Below are 19,417 nucleotides of genomic sequence, written 5' to 3' on the forward strand. Positions count from 1 at the left end.
TGTTCAACTTTATAGTTCTCTCACCTGCCGTTTGTTCCAAGCAACACTAATTGTCAAAATATCAGTTATTCTAACTGATCAACAGAGTTGGAAATTATTGTGGTAGTATTTCATCAAGGATTATACATAGGCAATGACTCAGCCTTCTCCCAAGACCCACTTGCTATCTTCAATTTATCTATTTGGGGTGGAATGATGTGTGAGTGGGATTATTATTTGGAGGAAAGGAAACAAAGACCCTCTTTAGTTTCATGAAGTTTAGTACAAGCCATGCATAACCACCAAAATGGAGAAAACCTTCTAAAATAGATTTGACCTACAATCGTTTGGTTGACAATGGAATTAACCAAGCAAGGGCAATGGGAACAGGGCAAAACAGACACATAAATCACATTACACACAATGTGTTCAACAATGAGTTCAAGATTATTTTTAAAAGTAGCAAATCTTTTCCTGACAGACACTTTTTCAGAAATGTCTCAAATGCCTAACAGTTCTAACATATTTACCCAATTTCTTTTACATGAATAAATAACAAATAAAAAAGCCCCCAAATCTATGGTGATTTAATTGGACTGATTTTTAAATGTTTACGTAGGTGAGACCATAATTCATGTTTGTGAATGACCCCATGACATGTGTTCACCAAGCTTTCTGTGTGATTACAAATTTGTAATTCATCAAGCTTAAACCTGTTCTGCTTGTAGTCAGATATTATGCAATCTTTCCACCAGGATAACAAGGAGTATTAATCACTGTTAATTATTCCCATCCATATGGGAAGGAGTAATGTGGCTTGGATTTCCATAGAGTTGCTTTAAGGTCCATACCCACAGTTTCCAAATCAAGAGTTTCAGTATCTTTATTCTGGGGGAAGGAGAGAGTTCCTTCCTTCCTTCCTTCCTTCCTTCCTTCCTTCCTTCCTTCCTTCCTTCCTTCCTTTGGGAGAATGTACTCAGTAACATGGTATTTCTTCCACTCCACTCTTCCACTCCACTCAACTGTTGTAAGAGTGTATGTCATCCTGACATTTCCATCTTTGTCAACAGATCCAGCTCTTTCACTTAGTCTCCCCTAGTACGAGGCTTCTCTCTCCTCCTTTATTCATGCTACAGGGGATCTTTTGGTGCCCAGTATCTATGGCAATATACAAACCAAATCTAAAAGGGCCACCCCACAGCAGAAGATTCTTGATGCAAAAGACAAAAGATCTACTGTTTTTCATTATAGCAAACTTCCTCTACTAGTTTGGATTCTGTGGTGCCTGAGCAGGAGAAACTCACAAGCCCAGTTCTTCTTGATGTACTTCATCCCCCAGCAGCCTTTTTGGCCTACAAAAAACTGATACCTGTGTTTGGGGGTGGGGGGGAAGACTATATAGCAGAGGTGGCTACTGCTTGGGGAAGGAGGAGAAATCATCCCCTTCAGTCTATTGCCCCTGTACAGCCACTTATAATAAAGGAAAGACAGTTGGCAAAAGAATCAAATGGGGAAATTGTAGATGATACTCTCTTTTTACTGTAGCTGCTTTACTGTCTGTGGCTTTTTGTCCTAGTGGGTTCATCAGTCCTGGACATCAGCGTCTGACAGGTTAAAAAAAAAGAACTGCTAGTGAATGAATAATATGGGGAGGGTCAGTTTTTGCAAGCATTCGACCAATAAAAATGAAGTATTAATTAGGACCACATTTGGAACAAATCTAGCAAACAAGTAAAAGTGAAGCCTTCTCATGGACAGCATATGAACAGATAAACCCCATGTCTGGACTATATCACAAGACTGTGGTGCTGGAGGGGTCACCCATGGTGCAATATTCCTTCATACAAAAAGATTCCTATTAAGAGGAAAGTGGTGTTTCAGAGATAACACTTCCCTTTTCTATCCACTTCTTTACACTGAGGGGTCGTTTGTTTTTGTGCAAAAAGCATTGAATCATGTAAAGCCCCACCTGCAGTTTGAAGTGGTATACACCAGTCACAGATTTATCACCTCATCTGATGTTTGTGTCGACTAAGCTCTGGATGCAGTAAAATAGTGAAAGAGAGATTTTTAAAAATCAAGAGTAGCTTTGACAGTTGCCTTGGAATACAGGTATTGAATCATTTGATATAGAGAACTGAATATATGAACTAGTGGCAATGCAAATCTCATGAAAGCCAGACACACAGAGCTTTTCCCATAGAGATGGGGACCACTGATTATGATCAAAACTACTTTTCACCCTGCTGAGAACTGCTTCCTGACTGAAGGTGAAACAGTTCCAAGCTTGGAATCCAAATAAAATCAAAGGTTAAATTCAACATGATAGAATCCAGGAAACAAATACCTTAGTCGTTTTAAATCTGAAAGAAGAATAAGTTCCCTTTCAGTCCTCATAAATCAGTGAGGAAAAAAAAATAATGCTCTACCTTGTAAAGGCCCTGCCTTCTATGTTTCTGTTCACAAGCCAAAACAACTAGGCTATAAAAATGTGCTATACATGAGGAAATAAATCCATTTGTGAGAGATTTTTCATGTTGTCGTCTTGTATATCCTATAGCAACATGAAGAAAGGATGCCAGTTATGGATCTTGTGCTTACTCTGCATTTGCTGCAAGAGCAAAACACCAGTGCAGATAGGTAAGAAAAAAATCTTCTGATATTCTTCATCTAGATATTTATAAATATTAGATGTAGTCTGTCCGTATAATCTTATACTGCAAATAAAATAACAGCATGTGTGATTCAGCATCGTCAAAGTGCTTTTCAGTTCCACTGATTATAGTGGATAAGAAACAAGCACATTCTTAGCCATTTCATTGAAATCAATGAGAAGGGCTATGGTTGGATTGTGGCCTAGCATTTCAGTTGCATTATATAAGGGCAATCATTTTGTTACTCCAGTATTAGGGCAATTTTTCAAGCAGTGATTTATATTTTGAAATAGCAGAACACAAAATTGGATACTTATTTCCTTCAGGTACCCACTTCTATTTACTCTAAAGGGACAAGAACTTGGGGATACTTGCATATATCTTTCACAGTTTGATTATCTGGGGGTAGGGGGATGAAGGTGTTGGGCATCTTTCTTTACCATGCCTTGGAATTCTTGGTGGACATAAACTTACAAGATACAACTTCATAGGGGATAATCAATGCCATACAAAATGAAGTCATGTGTTTATTGGGGTGTTGTGTGGTTGTATGGCCGTGTTCTGGTAGCATTTTCTCCTGACGTTCACCTGCATCTGTGGCTGTAATCTTCAGAGGATCTGATGGTAGTAAAGCAAGTGGAGTATATATACCTGTGGAATACTCCACCTGCTTTACTACCATCAGATCCTCTGAAGATGCCAGTCACAGATGCAGGCAAAACGTCAGGAGAAAATGCTACTGGAACACGGCCATACAGCCCAGAAACCACACCCCAGTGATTCCAGCCATGAAAGCCTTCAACAATACGTGTATTTATTATTAATGTTCCTATTTTTGTTAAACAGTGTCAGATATTTAATTAGATGAAATGATGATAATACTAGCAGAGGATTTATCATTTCAATGCATGCTAAAAGAAATTATCTCCTCACAAAATGTATCATACCAAAGCTAATCAGCTTCATCACTGATGAGCTAGTTCATAGTTTTTACTCTTTTCATCATTTTAATGGCTTGAGAGGAATTTTGTCATGGAAGTCAAGAATTTGATATCCTACATTTTTTTTTGCACTGTGGCAATATCCTGATTTGTAGATCTCACAATGGTCCTCCTTCACAGTTTATTTCACATTAGGGGTGTGTCAAATATTCCATGTCTTTGATTCCCTGCCTAACAATTGTTGACTATTTACTTTTCATGTACCCTGTCTGGCATCATGGTTTGTTGTTACTTTCCCCAGTAATATGGCTCATTGCATACACGCTGGGGTCCCGTGGCAAATGATAGGACCTCACAGTGTCATGTAGCCAATTAGATCTGATTGCATTATGAAATCATGAAGGGAAATTGAGAGTGGTCAAATGTAAACCTTTTAAATTAATATGCATTCACATCAACAAGGAGCACTAAAATATCCTCCAAAGCAGGAGCCAAATTCACAGTGCTGGTCCAAGGATTTTTGGCGCCCTAGGTGAATTATGACTTGGGCACACACATATGTCCAATAAAGAGTAAGGTGTGAAGTCTAGAATGAACATTTTACTTACTGGGCATTCAATAATGTAAAAATAAAAATAGATGAGCATTTCAAAGCCCTCCACATACTATCATGGTAGCCACACAAGTCCAACTGATGCCCCAGCCCTTCCATTTGCAAGATTCATAATTCAGTTTACTTGCAGGCCATCTGACCACAGTTCACAATTTATATTCACAATATATCCTATTTTTTTTATTCCAACTGTTTAACATTTTATAGCAAAAAGCAATTTATTTGCTGATAAATAGGACTGGGCACCAAAAAACCCAATTTTTCAATAATATATATTTTAAATTGCCATAAGGGAACAAGGCAAATAAAAATGGTAAAATGTATCATTTCAACTGTTTCAAGTTAGAACATTTTTCCGAACCTTGAGAAAGAAAAATTGTAGCCTACAATGTACAGTTTTTGCTGATAGAGAACAGATAGGCAGGCTCACAAATATACAGATATCAACCATTATTACATACATAAACAAATCATCCTTGATTTCATTGTTTTCTAAAACCGTGAAGATACATAGCATTTTAACATTCATGGATGAAATGAACGGCACTGGGTTGGAGGCAAATTGCAAAGTCTTTTTCAAGGCTGCAAAATGAAACTGGCGTAACAAATCTGCTTCTATGCTAAGTAGAGACAAGGCATCAAGTCTATCTTGTCACATTGTTATTCTGTTGTGATTTTGATATGTTACGATATCAATGTGTATGCTTATAGTCACTAACTTTAGCTTCCAGAATTCGTATTCCCTAGGTAATGACACTAAGATGGGATAGAGACATGTTGATCTTTATTCATTTCAGTTAAGGGTATTGACTTCATATCTATCTGTAAGATATGCATGTATGTTACAGAGGCTTTTACTGTGGGACACTAGTTCACCTGAAGTTGAACTAACTTCATTTTTGTGGTGGTGCCCAGTGGTGGGATCCAAAATTTTTAGTAACAAGTTCCCTCACCAGCCCCCCCTCAGCAAAGGGGGCAGAGGCGTACCTAGGCAAACCTGAGCCCTGGGCAAAACCTGAGTTGGATACTCCCCCATGGGCAGCCATCCCACCATGACCCCAAAAATTTTTTTTTGCACCAGGTCATTTCTAAATCATCATCACATTATAGAAAGTGCCCCAACTCACAAATCTGAACACAGCAATGGTGAAACACAAGGTTCTTTGATAGAGACTGGTAAGATAAAAGGTACGAAAGGCTGAAAATCAATGAATTGCAGTACCTGAAAGGGATTAACCCAGTTCAAGGAGTTACATTATTAGTCGCAATTGCTATATGGAACCTTCACGTTCAAAGGCAGTATGCCTCTCGGGGAGGCGAGGGTGTGGAGATGGAAAAGGAGACCCAATTAGTAACCCCCTCTCGGCACACACAAATAATTAGTAACCCACTCTCGGGAACTGGTGAGAACCTGCTGGATCCCACCTCTGGTGGTGCCCCTTTTTCACTATCTCTTTTTTTTACCCATGGAAATTTGTGTGTGTGAGTGGTTGTGGTGCCCTTTTTCACTTTCTGTGGCACCCCCTTTCCCCTTAGTGCCCTAAGCATGTGCTTATTATGCTTAATAATTAATCCAGGGCTTCTGGCTGTGGAAGCCAATTAACACCAGGTTTCCCTTCAAGCCAGTAGTAGAGGTTATTGTCACCTTTTTGGCAGTCCTCAAAATCTGGTGGCATATGTGGTTGCCTAAGTTTACCTAAGTTTACCAGCCCTGGTAGCATATAAGCAGCTAACACAGACATTAAATGTCACTCTGACCCTGCTCTGGCAGGCAGAATGGGATACAAGTCTAAAAGATAAATAAATAGAAATAAATTAATTAATTTTTATAAACTCAACATCAGAATCAATTATGGTAGTTATATTTGTTTTGTGCTTAAAAGGACACAGTTTTATATGTTATATCGTATTCCTAGGGGACACCTGTTTATCACTGGCACATTAGTCCTATTTATAAATCTATATGGCTGGAAAGAAAAAAAAAACTTTTAATAAACCTTCCCAGTTCCTTGTTCTCAGAATTTCACAACCTTTCAGAGTTCAGTGATTAGGAAAGAAATAATTGTGATTTGAATGCTGATATACTATGTTTTTGGCATATTTCCTATAAGAATGCTATGAAACAGAGTCCCCTTCTCTCTCCAGTTAATTTCTGCTCCATCGTGCCTTGTTGGCAAAAGGAACATTTGACCCCTGATGAAAATTTGCAATAATCACAGGAATAAGCCCACACAAATGAGGCAAATTCATTGGTTGCATTCTTTAACTGAGTTCAACTCAGAGAAAATTGGTAAACCCATTTAACGTGCATTAAATGCATGAATACTGACAGGACCAACAATATATCCCTGTTCAGAATTACTCCATTTAAAACCCTTTCATTTCAATGGGTATTAGACAGGAGTAACTCATGATTGCACTGTAAATCACAAGGGATTAATTCCCACATTTTTGTTCCAATGAGTGTGTACAAATGCAAGTCACCTTTGTCACATGTATTCTTCTCTGAATGGTAAATTATATGAACATATTCTGTGGACATGGTCCCAGGCCTAATTCGTTTGATAGATTTATTATAAGCCCTGATCAGAAAACTGGCTGTTTGAAAAAGTTGTGTGTCAGTATTTCATCCCCGTATTCTATTTTACCCCCAAAGGTTATCAGTATTGTTGCCAAGTAGGAGTCAATTCTCTTCCAGTGGGCATATCACCAGCTCACAATGGCAGCCCTCCACCAGTTCCCTCAGAGCAGGGGCTTGGTTGGTGCAGAAATCAAGCACATGGTAGAATTCAACTGGTACTACTGCTTTGGTTTTGCATCAGCCACAGTTCCTGGGATGCTCCTACCTCTTGTGCCCCCTAGGTAGAATGAGAGCAGGGCATCCTCAACAATTTCAGCATATTCCTTGGCTATTTACACTAACGTGCTGACCATACTAGTGCCTAATGCATAAAAAGGCCACAGCCAAGCTAAAACACCCAGCCAACATTTACAGGAGAAAACTTGGGAGGATAATATAGGTCCTTAAACTCTGTGCTCCCACATCCTCTTGAATATGTTAACTGGGAAAAGGATTGAACTGACCTTCACTCATTTCAGTCTCTTGTACTCTGATTTAGTGCTATGTAGATCAAGCATGGTGTAGTGATTCAAAGTGACAGACTCTTATTTAGAGAATTAATTGTTCCCCCACTTCTCCACACAAAGTCTGCTGGGTGACCTTGGGTGAATCACAGGGCGAATTCCCACTGCCTCCTTAGCACAGTTTCGGGCCACTTACTAACACGGTTTCATCGACGTCCTCCCCATGACTTCTGTGGCAGCAACCGTTTCTGACGCTCGTTCGCCCTGTTAATCCGCATTCTGGCAGAACCTGGATGCAAGTGGTTCAGTCCCCGTTATCACAGTTTACGGCTGTTCCGAGGGGAGGAACAAGGTTTGGAACCTGGAGTTGTTCCCCGCCCCAGAGCGTGACGTGCATTTCGCGCAGCCAATCAGATTGATTTGACCCTTGCGCAGTCTACTTCCGGGTTGATGGAACTATCACGTTTCTGAGCATGTGCAATACAAGTAAACGGTCGCCTGGTAACCGATTTAACGGTAAAACTTTCAGAAAATAGTTGCTTTACTGTAAATGACAAGTATTCATAGTGGTTGTGTAACCTCAGCTTGTGGGTTCTGTGGGGCAGTACTTGGAATGAGTTGCAACAACAATTTTTAAACAAACAATATGGTTTACTTTTCTTTACAATTAACACTTTTAAAACATCAACATTTAACGTTACAATTCAAGGTCCTGTTCAGGTTGCATTTCAAGTCCTTCTATTTACAGTCTACTGATATTGCCAAGTCCAAATCCTTCTTTGCAAGTTGGCTGGCTCCTGAAGACTCCAAGGGCTTGATGAACAGGTTGCAACATGATGAAGGTTTCCAGGAGAACTCTCACCCATTACAACCACACAAGAAAACCCTGAAACAATAAACTCCAACATTTACAACATAGCAAAAACAACAACTACCTTCCCAGTAGTTCCCAACAATATTGAAATTACCTTAACAAGGTGTTAAGGGCTTATAGAAATCAAGGTCCGAGTCTGGTAGCCTTGCTTCTGCAAAGAGCTCTTTCAGCCTTTCTGCTGCTCTGAGTCTCCACCCCCTTACTGGGTCAACCCATTCTGGGCCAACCCATTCTGGGCATGGGGGTTACAGTTGCACTTCAGCGTTTGCACAGGTTTTTTAATGGGTAAAAATGGGTAGTGTTTCTGAAGTGGCTAACTGTGAACACCGACCAATCAGATTAGGGCAATGAAACGCGATCACATGGCTGTGGGGATTGCAATTATGCCTGCACCCGGGAGTGTCTGCTGTGTGCTCGCTGTGGTGGGGAGGGAGAAACTGCGATGAGGAGAACACGGATTCACAAGGAACAGGTTTGGATCCGCTTGCAATTTTCAAGTGGGAATTCGCCCACAGTTCTTCTCAGAACTCTCTCAGCCCCACTGACCTCACAAGGTACGTGGAGAGAAAGGGAATGTGATTATAAGCCACTTTCAGACTGCTTATGGTAAAGAAAAGCAGGGTATAAAAACAGCTCTTTTAAAAAAAATGCTTCAGTGCATTCTATTTTTTCACCATCTTAATTGTCTTCTGCAGTTCAGCGTCTTGCAGTCGCTGCAAGTGAATGTTCAACGTGGGGCAATTTCCACTTCCAGACGTTTGACCAGTTCAAATTTGACTTCCCTGGAACTTGCCAATATGTTTTTGCTTCACACTGTAATGACAGTTACCAGGACTTCAATATCCAGATCAGAAGGAGTGTCAAGAATAGGACTGCTATCTATTTCACTGCTAACATAGATGGTGTGTTTCTCGAGGTGAAAAAATCAGGCATCACAGTGAATGGGAAAGAGTGAGTTGGCTCAACATTTGTTTATAATGTTCTGTTTTCTTAAGAAGATATAATAAGCCAGGAGGTCTGTCATGCTCAATATTATCCGTTCTGACTATCAACAGAAAGTCTCAGGAAGAGAAAGGTCACTTTCAAGACTTGTTCAGCTGATAGTAGTAGCTCTACAAGTGTTGCAGAGAATGACTTCCTGGCTCCCTGGACTCAATATTGTAGTTCACAGTATGAAACACAGCTAACCTCCATAGAATGTTTAATTCTATTTAAAATAGCTATGATGTAAAATTACAAAAGGAATCTGTTTATCCAATGAATACCAACAAGCATTGGAAATAGGTTATTGAGACCGGTGATCATTCATCCTGATAGTCATTTTTCCCTGGACCTGAGATTTCTCCTATAAATGTGGTTTCTGTCAAAGTACTAAGCTGAGCACATGGAATATTTTCACAGAATTATGAAATTTGCTTCCCAGGACAAGAAATATCTAAGGCCGTTTCCGCATGAAGGCGGAAGCGGCTGGGTCGGCGTTTCTGACGCCGACCCGACGACGCTGGGATTGTCCGCACGGAAGGTCCTGGAAAGAGCCGGGCAGCCGGCGCCACAGAGCGCCGGCGCCCGGCCGACCCAGCATGTCCCTGGGCCTCCGGCGCGTCACCGAGGCCTGGGGACATGCCCCCCTGGCCCTGCGCGCCTGCTCCAGCGACACAGGGCAGGGGGGCGTGTTTCCAGGCCTCGGTGACGCGCCGGAGACCCGGGGACAAGGTAAGTGCCGGGTGGGGGAGGCATCTCGAAGCCGCTGCCGTTCGCTCGGCAGCGGCTTCGAGGCAGCGTTTCCCCAACAAGAGCGCTTCCAAGCGCTCTGGGGAAACGCTGGCTTCGCGGCGGTCAGGTGGCGCGAGGGTGGCGCGGCTGCGATGCAGCTGCACCCCCTGTGTGAATGGCGGCCTGGAGATGGCGTTTTTGCCGTCTCCAGGCCGCCATTCAATGCCCGTGCGGAAATGGCCTAAGCAAATCCACAACTCAGGATATGCATCTTTTCTAAATGGAAATAAGACCCCCAAGTTAAAGTGGCCCCTGTGTTTCTCCTTGCCCCTCACAAAACATCTATTTGGCTCTGGCTCAGTATAGACACTTGATTACTATTTATTGTAATATCAGCCTCATCTTTGAATACCATATCAATTCTGGCTTGACAAGCAGGAATGCAGAAAACCTTGGGTGGATACCATTATTCTATAATGCTCTGGATAGCCACCCACCTGCAGGCCCAAACTAAAGTATGCAAAATCTCATCAAGATAGTGCCTGCATAGGTTCAGCCTTTTCTAATAATTAAGATGAAGATGTGACAGATATTTATTTTCTGAGTGAAATCAGAAATCAAATCCCACTTTATACCAAAAGGAAAAAAAATGTTCCTTATGTTAATCTGGGAAAACTGGACTTTGAATACTACATACCTTTCTGAACAAAAGCATGCCTCATTAAACAGCTACACCCATTTTTATGAATATTTGTTAAAGGAAGTGAATAGGATTACTCATTTAATTTAACTATGTAGGAAAAATGTTTGTCTCATAGAGGGCCCCGTAGGGTACACAGTGGGGGACCCCAAAAAGCTTATATAGAAATTTGGATTGTATTCGCTCCAGAGATATATGCCAAGCTTCAATCCACAGGGGAACCCCGTAGAGAAGTTGTTCGGACACCTTAGCGTTAAATACCCATAAAAGTATATTTGTGTATAGGATAGCATTGTAAGTCCTGCTAGCCACTTCTCTTCCTTTTAGTGCTTCTGAGTTGCCACTCATCTTTTCAAAGATTCATGCCCTGAGCCTATAGATCATAGATATTGTGAATAAATGACCATAAATAGGTTAGTGTTGAGTTTCTTTCAACATAAAATAACTGGTGTGTATAACTTTGTAATTTTTCCTTTTTGTTTTTGTTTTAGAATTCTTCTACCCTTCAGCTTGAACAGTGTTCTAATAGAAGACATTTGTACTTACTTCCAAGTCACCTCCAAATTAGGCCTGACTCTCAAGTGGGATTGGAATGACACTCTACTAGTATGATGATCCAGTTAGTTGGATTTATTTTAGCGAGTTGTAGTACTGCTAAAATGTGATGGGTAGCCAGTCTTTGCACTCTGTATTTTTCTATCTGTATTACAAATAAATATAGGCTATGTGGTAGCAGCGTTCATTTTTCTGTATTACTAACTCAGGCATGGAATGGTATTGTATAGCCCAGTCTTGTCTGGAACTCAGAATCCAAGCAGGGTTTGTATTTGGATAGAGCTACTAAGGAAGACTTTGCAGAGGAGGGCAAAGGCAGACCACCTTGAAAAACCCTTCCTGTGGCCACCATGAGTGAGTTGTGATTTGATGGCACATGCATTCATATTACTAATTCATTTGTGTCTTCTGGAGAGTTATCTTTTGTCTTGCAGCTGAGACTAACAATAACATGGTGGTATTATTTTAAATAAAGACTCCTCATTTGCTATACCATGTCTGGATTATGAGGTCACAATTCAAATTAGGAGTGGTCAAGCCTCATGGTACAGAGTGATAAACTGCAGTACTGCCATCAAAGTTCTGCTCAGAACCTGAGTTCAATCCCAACAGAAGTCGGTTTCAGGTAGCCAGCTCAAAGTTGACTCAGTCTTCCATTCTTCAGAGGTCAGTAAAATGAGTACCCAGTCTTCTGGGGTGTAGTGTTTAGATAACTCAGGAAGGCAACAGCATTATTATCTTATTATTATAGATATTTGTAAGTCCACTTCTGAGTACTAGAGAATACTATCAGTCCAAGCTTAGGCTTCGTGGTCCTTGTATGTGGCTATAATTCTGATCAGGTCTACTTGAAAAAAAATCCCCTCAGAATGTTTATTTTTGTCTGTTTCTCTTTTTAGCTAGATTTAGAAGATACATACAGGCAGAAAACATGTGGTCTATGTGCGAACTATGATGGCAATGAAAAGAATGATTTGATGTTGAATGGTATGAAGGTCTTTATAAAAACATAGTATGTTTGCAATCAATTTATCGGTATCCAGCTGTTCCACCAAATATTTCATGGAGGTTTATTACATTTTATCATGACACAGCAAAGACAATAACTAGCACAAGATTACTCGATGAAATTTACAGTTGAGATGTGATACTTGATCTTTCTGTACACCATTTCTCTCCAATATGCCATTCACAGCAAAATTCCCCAGCTGAGAAACTGAGATTAACAGGGCTTTTATTACAGGCCCTACAATTGGCTATCACTTGAACGCACTTTCGACCACCACAAAATCTGTAGATTCATGTCAGCCAAATCTGAGGATATTTAAATTCAGTGACTGGAACTGTGAACAGGCAAGATAGATCTTTCTGCAAACCTGAAAAGGAACCCAGGTCTGCATAAAAATCTTAAATCTAAACAAACAAACAAATATTGGGGGTTTAAAAAACCTGAAAATGATAAAAGGTGAGCCTGTAGCATTAAGAAACTGATCCCTCAGTGACTGGTGTTAGGGAACCTCAGTATTCCAGGCTGGGTTTCTGTGAGTAAAAAGGCAGGGGGAGATGGCAGGATCCTTTCTAGGCCAATTTTGGCCTTTAAGGGAAGACTCATTGGGGCCAGTCCAGTCTAAGGTTGCTTGGAATTCCAACTGCTCTCCAGATGATAGAGATCAGTTCCCCTGAAAAAAAATTGCTGCTTTAGAGGGTTTCTCTATGACATTATACCCCTCTGAGATCACTTCCCTTCCCAAACCTCACCCTCCCAAAGATCCACCCCCAAATATCCAAGGAGTGCCCAACCTGGAGCTGATCAGTCTAAAGTGGAACTGTTCTCTGTAGTTGGGAGATCTGCAAGTCCCACCTGAAAATTGGCAAACCTAGGATAAAAGAAGGAAGCAGGAAAATGGGAGAGGTTATGAGGGCTTTCAGGAAAAGGAAACAGAAATAGTGGGGGAGGAGAAAATGAGATGCTTCCTGCAAGTCCTTGCAGGCTCCCACTTCTCAGTTTTAATAATTATGGGGTTTTACAGGCTATCATCTACTTCCACGACAATATGGCAACCTTCAAAAAGTAGAAGAGCCAGCGGGGGAGTGCCTGGATGTACCTGAGGAAAATAAAGATGGATGGAAGAACAAATATGTCTCTCGTCGGAACGATAAATGCAAGAGTAAATACGTATGTCGCTAGCTTGGTTGTTTGTACAACAAAGAGTTCTTCTTGTGATTACTTGATACCAGCGTACTATAAGAAAACAACATAGCAAGTCAGAAAATGCAAGGAGAAAATGCTACTAGAACACTGCCATACAGCCCAGAAACCACACAATACCCCAGTGATTCCGGCTGTGAAAGCTTTCAACAATAAAATTTGATACATTTAATACATTTAAAGCTGAAATATGATATTTTTGAGTTAGAGCTCAGCCCTCATAAGTGTTTTAATGTTCAATCTCATAAGAAGCAAAGTAATAGACTTTGGTTAGTGATACTTAATGTTTGAGCCTGCTAATATCTTTAACAATGGGCAGTTAGTTTTAGCATAAACTTTTGTATATTATAGCCTACTTCTTTAGATACCAAGTAGGAGCAGGCAGCAAGCAGTTTCAGTGACTATTTAATATAGTACAATTTTATCATGGGTACTTGTTGTTTCATTTTGTTCCTAGAAAAGGATTTTGTAGTTTGACATTTCTTGCTTTTGATTTGGACATGCACCTGAGAATCTAACCAGGTTATTCAATGGTCCACATCTCTCAAGGACAGTTGAGGCCACCATTTTTTTGTTTAACGCGGATTGGACTGAGGATGGTGGTGATAATGTGTTGAACAGGACATCTCAGAAAAGGCAGGGTTTTTTTTCACCTGGCACAATGAGTTACATCTAAACAAACTTCCTCTTCTACTGAGCTAGTAAAGGCATTTAGGTATATGTTGTCCTCCTTCCCATTTGGTTACTGCATGCAAGAGCTTCACAATCCAAGTGAACTTTCTCTGCTCCTAAATATTCCCTATTTGCTTTAGTGAGACAATGGCTCAATGTGTGCAAAAGGAATCAGGATGGCTCTGCAACTCTTTATTCAATAACAACTGTGAAGAACAAAAGCAGGAAACCAGAACTCTGCTGAACTTGGTGAAGCTGCCCTATGGATAATAAAGTGCACTGAAAGCTAAATTGTTATGAGATACTCAGATCTCTCTTTCTGTCTCTCAGAAATCTAATTGCAAGAAAGCCCTGTCATGCTTTGGAAATTGCTCTAAAGTGATTGCCATTGATTTTTATGTATCTGCCTGCATTGATGACATGTGTGACTGCACACAGAAATCTTCTCATTCGAACCTGATTGCAAGATGTGTATGCAGCACTCTCAGCCAGTATTCCCGAGATTGTGTCCTCAAGGGGGGAAACCCTGGAAAATGGAGATCCAAGCAACTTTGCTGTAAGTAAGTCGGAGATTGAAAACTTGGCAAGCTTTGATCTTGGTCAATAAAACATCTAATCATGAAGTCCAAGATAAATGGAAAATGTACTTTTCATATAATACTCATAAATGTAAAAGAAACAATGAAATGAAATGTGAATGGTGAAACGCATGTGAATGATTTTTATTTGTAGGTGTTTGTTTTGTGATATTTGTGCAGGTGGACAGAAGAAGTTAATAACTTGATAGATGTTATAATTTTTTGGAAAAAACATTTGGAATACAATAATACTTGTGGCTAGATATTAGTTGAACATTATATGTCCTTATTGATTATTATTTGTATATACATTTCTTTTTCTTTATGTTTACATTTAGAATTGTAATTAAGGTAAGTTTCATTCTTAGTTATTATTCCTATGTTTGTTTAATTAGTTTTATAATGTTTTTATGGGGGAAAAAACCTTGTCCAGATTCACAAGCACCATCAAACATCCTGTAGGAACTCTGAGTGTAGTATTAGCTGAATAGAGTTATGTCTGACTTGCTTCTAAAATGTTTTATGAGAACATTATGAAAGATGAAAATTATTCCATAAATGTGTTCATTGTCTCTGGAGCTGTTGATAAATCGCGCCCCAGCAAAATGACGTCTGATATGCTCTGTTGCAGTGGCTTTGCAGCACGCACTGAGCTGTGTGACTCTAGGCTGCTGAAGCTGGGGTGGGAGCTGTTGGTTTAACAGCTCGGTGGCGGTTCGGGCATAAGAGCACATCCTATTTTAGGAAGGCAGTAGCTTGCATGCCGGACCTTCCCACTTCGGGGGCCTCCATATGAGGTCCGTGGTGGGGATAGAGCTCTTGAAGGCAAGACTTGGGGCCGCGCCGAGAGCTCGCTGCCTGGCAGGGAGGGGTGTCACAAATTGGGTTTGCGTCCATGTGGCACCTAGTAACTTCCTGTTCCAGTTCCCTTGGGGGATGTGCCGGACAGGGGTTCTGTCCAAAGGGCCTAAGGGGTCAGTTGGGGCTGCCCTATAACCTATAATGGTTCACTGCCTGGGGGCCAGGATGTGCTCTGTTATGCTCGCCCAGCTTCAAAGTTTTGTTATATGTTAATAAATTTGGGCTGCGGCCGATTTCTTTTCCAACAAACATGTGTCATGGTCATCAATTGAACGAGTCTCCACACATCCGCATGCAACTGCTCCAAGAACTAAACTGTATTGCCATATTTTTATATGACAAATTTGACTGAATTCATGATACCTTGTATATAGCCAGCAGGACTGCCAAGAGCCATCATGGACCCCCAGACAAGAAGTCTCCGCATAGGACCCTGACAGATTTTGCTTAACTCATGATTTACCATGTGCAGATTGATATGAGATATGGTGCAATTTGATTAATTTGCATATTTAGCAAAAGCTCATGAGTATGTTGTTGAAATGAGCACCATAACTTGAAAACATAGTCCAAGGCACTGACCTTGGAGATCAGGAACATGGCCCTGTCCCCCATCCAAAAACAGAAGTAAGCAGAATTTTAAATCACTGCTAATTAAGTACAACAAACAGTGCCTGGAAGTCAGTTTCTGACCACTCTATTTTGCCTCCCCTATCACTCTAGTGGCTATAATGTAGAACTGCTTGAAAAGTAAACAAACTCAAAATGTGTTTGCTGAATGCGGATCTCCACCCTAGCTGTGGCATAAGATCATAGAATCATAGAATCATAGAGTTGGAAGCAGAAGCATACAGGGTCCAAATGGTGCCCGGAGACAAAACCTCCTCTGGGTGCCCCCAAGGAGCCCCACCCGCTGTCCCTCCTTCAGGCTCCTGCTGGGAGCCTGACTACAGAGAAGCTGGGAGGGCAGGATGCCATGCCCCATCCACAGAGCGTGCAGAGTTGGGCCTCCCTCAGCTCCGCCCAGCCCCCTGGTCTGCATAGAGATCAGGGATGTGGCCCCATCCTCCTCCTTTTAGCCGGGGCAGTCCTACCTTGAACTACATTTTCAAGTTATGGTGAACATTTCAACAATAACTTGAAAAGATAGACCAAGGTAGGACTGGACCTGCTAAAAGCAGGGGGACAGGGCCATGTTCCTGATCTCCAAGGTTAGTGCCTTGGACTATGTTTTCAAGTTACGGTGATCATTTCAACAACATACCCATAAGCTTTTGCTAAATGTGCAAATTAATAATTAATAATACATTAATACTAAAGAAATAACAACAACAACAATAATAAATAAATAAATTGGATATTCCAAGCTAGAAACAGATAAGATTTACATGGTTTAAATGGGAAGGACTTCTCTGTACTTATACAGGATAGCAACAAAGAATCACCTCTACAGCAAGTGCTAAGAAAAATAATAAGGATTTTACTTAATATTATCTATCTGCTGTATTGTTGAAGTTGAAAGTTAGTAAACTAGATTAGAATGCTAGATATAAAAGGCAATAAGAGGAATGTCAGATAACAGTTTCAATTATATAATTTGTGGGATAGAAGACGAGGGAGGGACTATGGAATTTTATGTAAATGCCATCAATTCTGAGAACCAAGTTAGGGAGGTAAGTTTTGTTTGTATTCTACCTGAAAATTGAATTATAGTCAAAAGAGTTTTAAAGCTCACTGGTCTTGTTATTAATTGAAAAAAATATATGATGGATATCTTTAACAATGAGTTTGGGCTGGGAAGTCAAGTTAATTATATGCTGTGTGCACCCCTGGTTGTTCACATAGGTTCATTACTGCGTATTGTATCACATTAGTCTTGATGTGGTTGTTTAAAAAAATAATTATAAAATGCATTTCCTGAAGGCAGCAAGCAATATTATTTTTCTTTCTTTATGCACAAGGTAGTAGTGTTCAAAAATGAAGCACATGTACAATAATATTGACAATATTTTGTTCGGTTGTAACTTATCCTGTAAGAAAAAGCAAAGAAAAAAACACCATGGAAGAGAATTTTGTACCAGTATAAATGTGTACATTTTAGGTATATAAAAAGAGCAATGAATCAGTATTTACATTCATGGTAAAACTTTTCAGGGTCTATACAACCTCAAGCTGCAGAGCAAGACTGCATATTTGAATGTTCCTCCATTTTTCCCCTTCTCAATGTCATGATTTTTTAACCTTCTCAATGTCATGATACTTCTCCGTGTTCTCTGCACACGGAGAAGTATCATGACACTGAGAAGGTTAAACTGTATCCTGTGGTATTCATGATCATTCCTTCATCCACGATAATATTTCTGTGGATTAACCACATGCTAATCCACTCTAGCCCTCTATTTTGCCCTGATAGTCAGCTGTCATCTTCAAACCTTTCTGAATGAACAAGGGGTGCTTATTACACATTTTAGTACATTGTTCCTTGAATTCCTTGTTTTGAACACACATTTTTCCCTTGGGAATTTGAAGGATATATAATCCAATTCTGCCATGAGGGTAGTAAGAAATCTGGAGTGAGAATTGTGCATTTGCTTGAGAAGTTACTACCTGATTTTAGGCCACTTTGTCGCTAATATAAATATTTACTTTGGTTTGGTTTGCAGTCCGAGAATGCCCAACCAACCTGGAATATCTGGAATGTGGGAACCCCTGTGTTGACACCTGCTCCAACCCAGAAAGGAGCAAAGTTTGTAAAGCCAGATGTACTGATGGCTGCTACTGTGCTAAGGGTAAACAGCGATGAATGTGTTTTTATTATTTCCTTAGTACTTTAACTGGGCAGAGTACTTTGCAGTCCTTACCTCTTACATCCTCTCAGTGACCCTGTTAGACAGTTCATTTTACATGTGCTTAATTGCTAAATGATGGTGGGGATCAAATCTATACCCCATCATTACTGACATCAAAAACTTCCCTCTGATCCCAGAGATAGGAAAGGCAAGATGCATATTCTCAAAGGGAATCTTTCATTTTTGCTTCACAATTTACTGGCAAAAGCTTCAATGATGAAAACACATTCTGTAGCTAAGACCAGACCCCTGACTAAAGCCAACTCATTTGTACTTGTAACCCCCATGCCCAGAATGGGTTGGCCCAGAATGGGTTGACCCAGTAAGGGGTGGAGACTCGGAGCAGCAGAGAGGCTGAAAGAGCTCTTTTGCAGAAGAACAAGGCTACCAGACTCGGACCTTGAATTGTAAATGTTAAATGTTGATGTTTAATGTTATTTGTAGAGAGAAGTAAACTGTTTTGTTTAAATTTGGTTCTTTGCAACTCCTTCCAAGTACTGCCCCACAGAACCCACAAGCTGAGGTTACAAATTGGCGCCCAACCAGCGTGGGGCTTGGAAGTGAGATTGCAAATATAAATTGCTTGCAATGGAAGTGTGCAGCAAGTTGGGGGTTTGATCCCCATACAATTGTTTTGTTATGTGATGTAAGTTCAAGAGATGTTGCTGTGTTAATTTGAAACACTGTTTGGAAGTTGCATGAAGGAAGGGATTCCAGTTGCAATCCCCCATCCCTTCTGCAAACTGCTTGGCTGAATTGCAACAATTGCTGTAAAGAGTTTTGCAAACGGCCAGTGCAGCTAAGCTTAAGGGAAAGACAATGTTCTGCATTCAGATGCACCAAATGTGGTTCCTCCAAGTACAGGAATCTCTGGGGAAATCATTGTTTAATGATTTCAAAAGTTGCATTGCAATTACTGTCGGGACGACAGAATTTTAGTGGGGGAGAATGTAACCCCCATGCCCAGAATGGGTTGGCCCAGAATGGGTTGACCCAGTAAGGGGTGGAGACTCGGAGCAGCAGAGAGGCTGAAAGAGCTCTTTTGCAGAAGAACAAGGCTACCAGACTCGGACCTTGAATTGTAAATGTTAAATGTTGATGTTTAATGTTATTTGTAGAGAGAAGTAAACTGTTT

At 40.5% G+C, this 19,417-nt stretch overlaps 1 protein-coding gene across 1 annotated transcript in view; it reads left to right on the forward strand.

Moving 5' to 3' along the window:
- Window positions 1-2,543: 2,543 nt before the first annotated feature.
- Window positions 2,544-19,417, forward strand: part of LOC125426312 (mucin-5B-like) — a 94,133-nt gene continuing 77,259 nt past the window's right edge. The window contains exons 1-7 of the mRNA XM_048484570.1: window positions 2,544-2,619; window positions 8,841-9,096; window positions 11,050-11,164; window positions 12,013-12,100; window positions 13,144-13,289; window positions 14,325-14,550; window positions 18,097-18,222. Of these exons, the coding sequence (XP_048340527.1) occupies window positions 2,544-2,619; window positions 8,841-9,096; window positions 11,050-11,164; window positions 12,013-12,100; window positions 13,144-13,289; window positions 14,325-14,550; window positions 18,097-18,222 (1,033 nt within the window). The remainder of the gene's footprint in view (window positions 2,620-8,840; window positions 9,097-11,049; window positions 11,165-12,012; window positions 12,101-13,143; window positions 13,290-14,324; window positions 14,551-18,096; window positions 18,223-19,417) is intronic.

The sequence above is a fragment of the Sphaerodactylus townsendi genome, linkage group LG02, assembly GCF_021028975.2.
Source record: "Sphaerodactylus townsendi isolate TG3544 linkage group LG02, MPM_Stown_v2.3, whole genome shotgun sequence".
NCBI classification, from domain to species: Eukaryota; Metazoa; Chordata; class Lepidosauria; order Squamata; family Sphaerodactylidae; genus Sphaerodactylus; species Sphaerodactylus townsendi.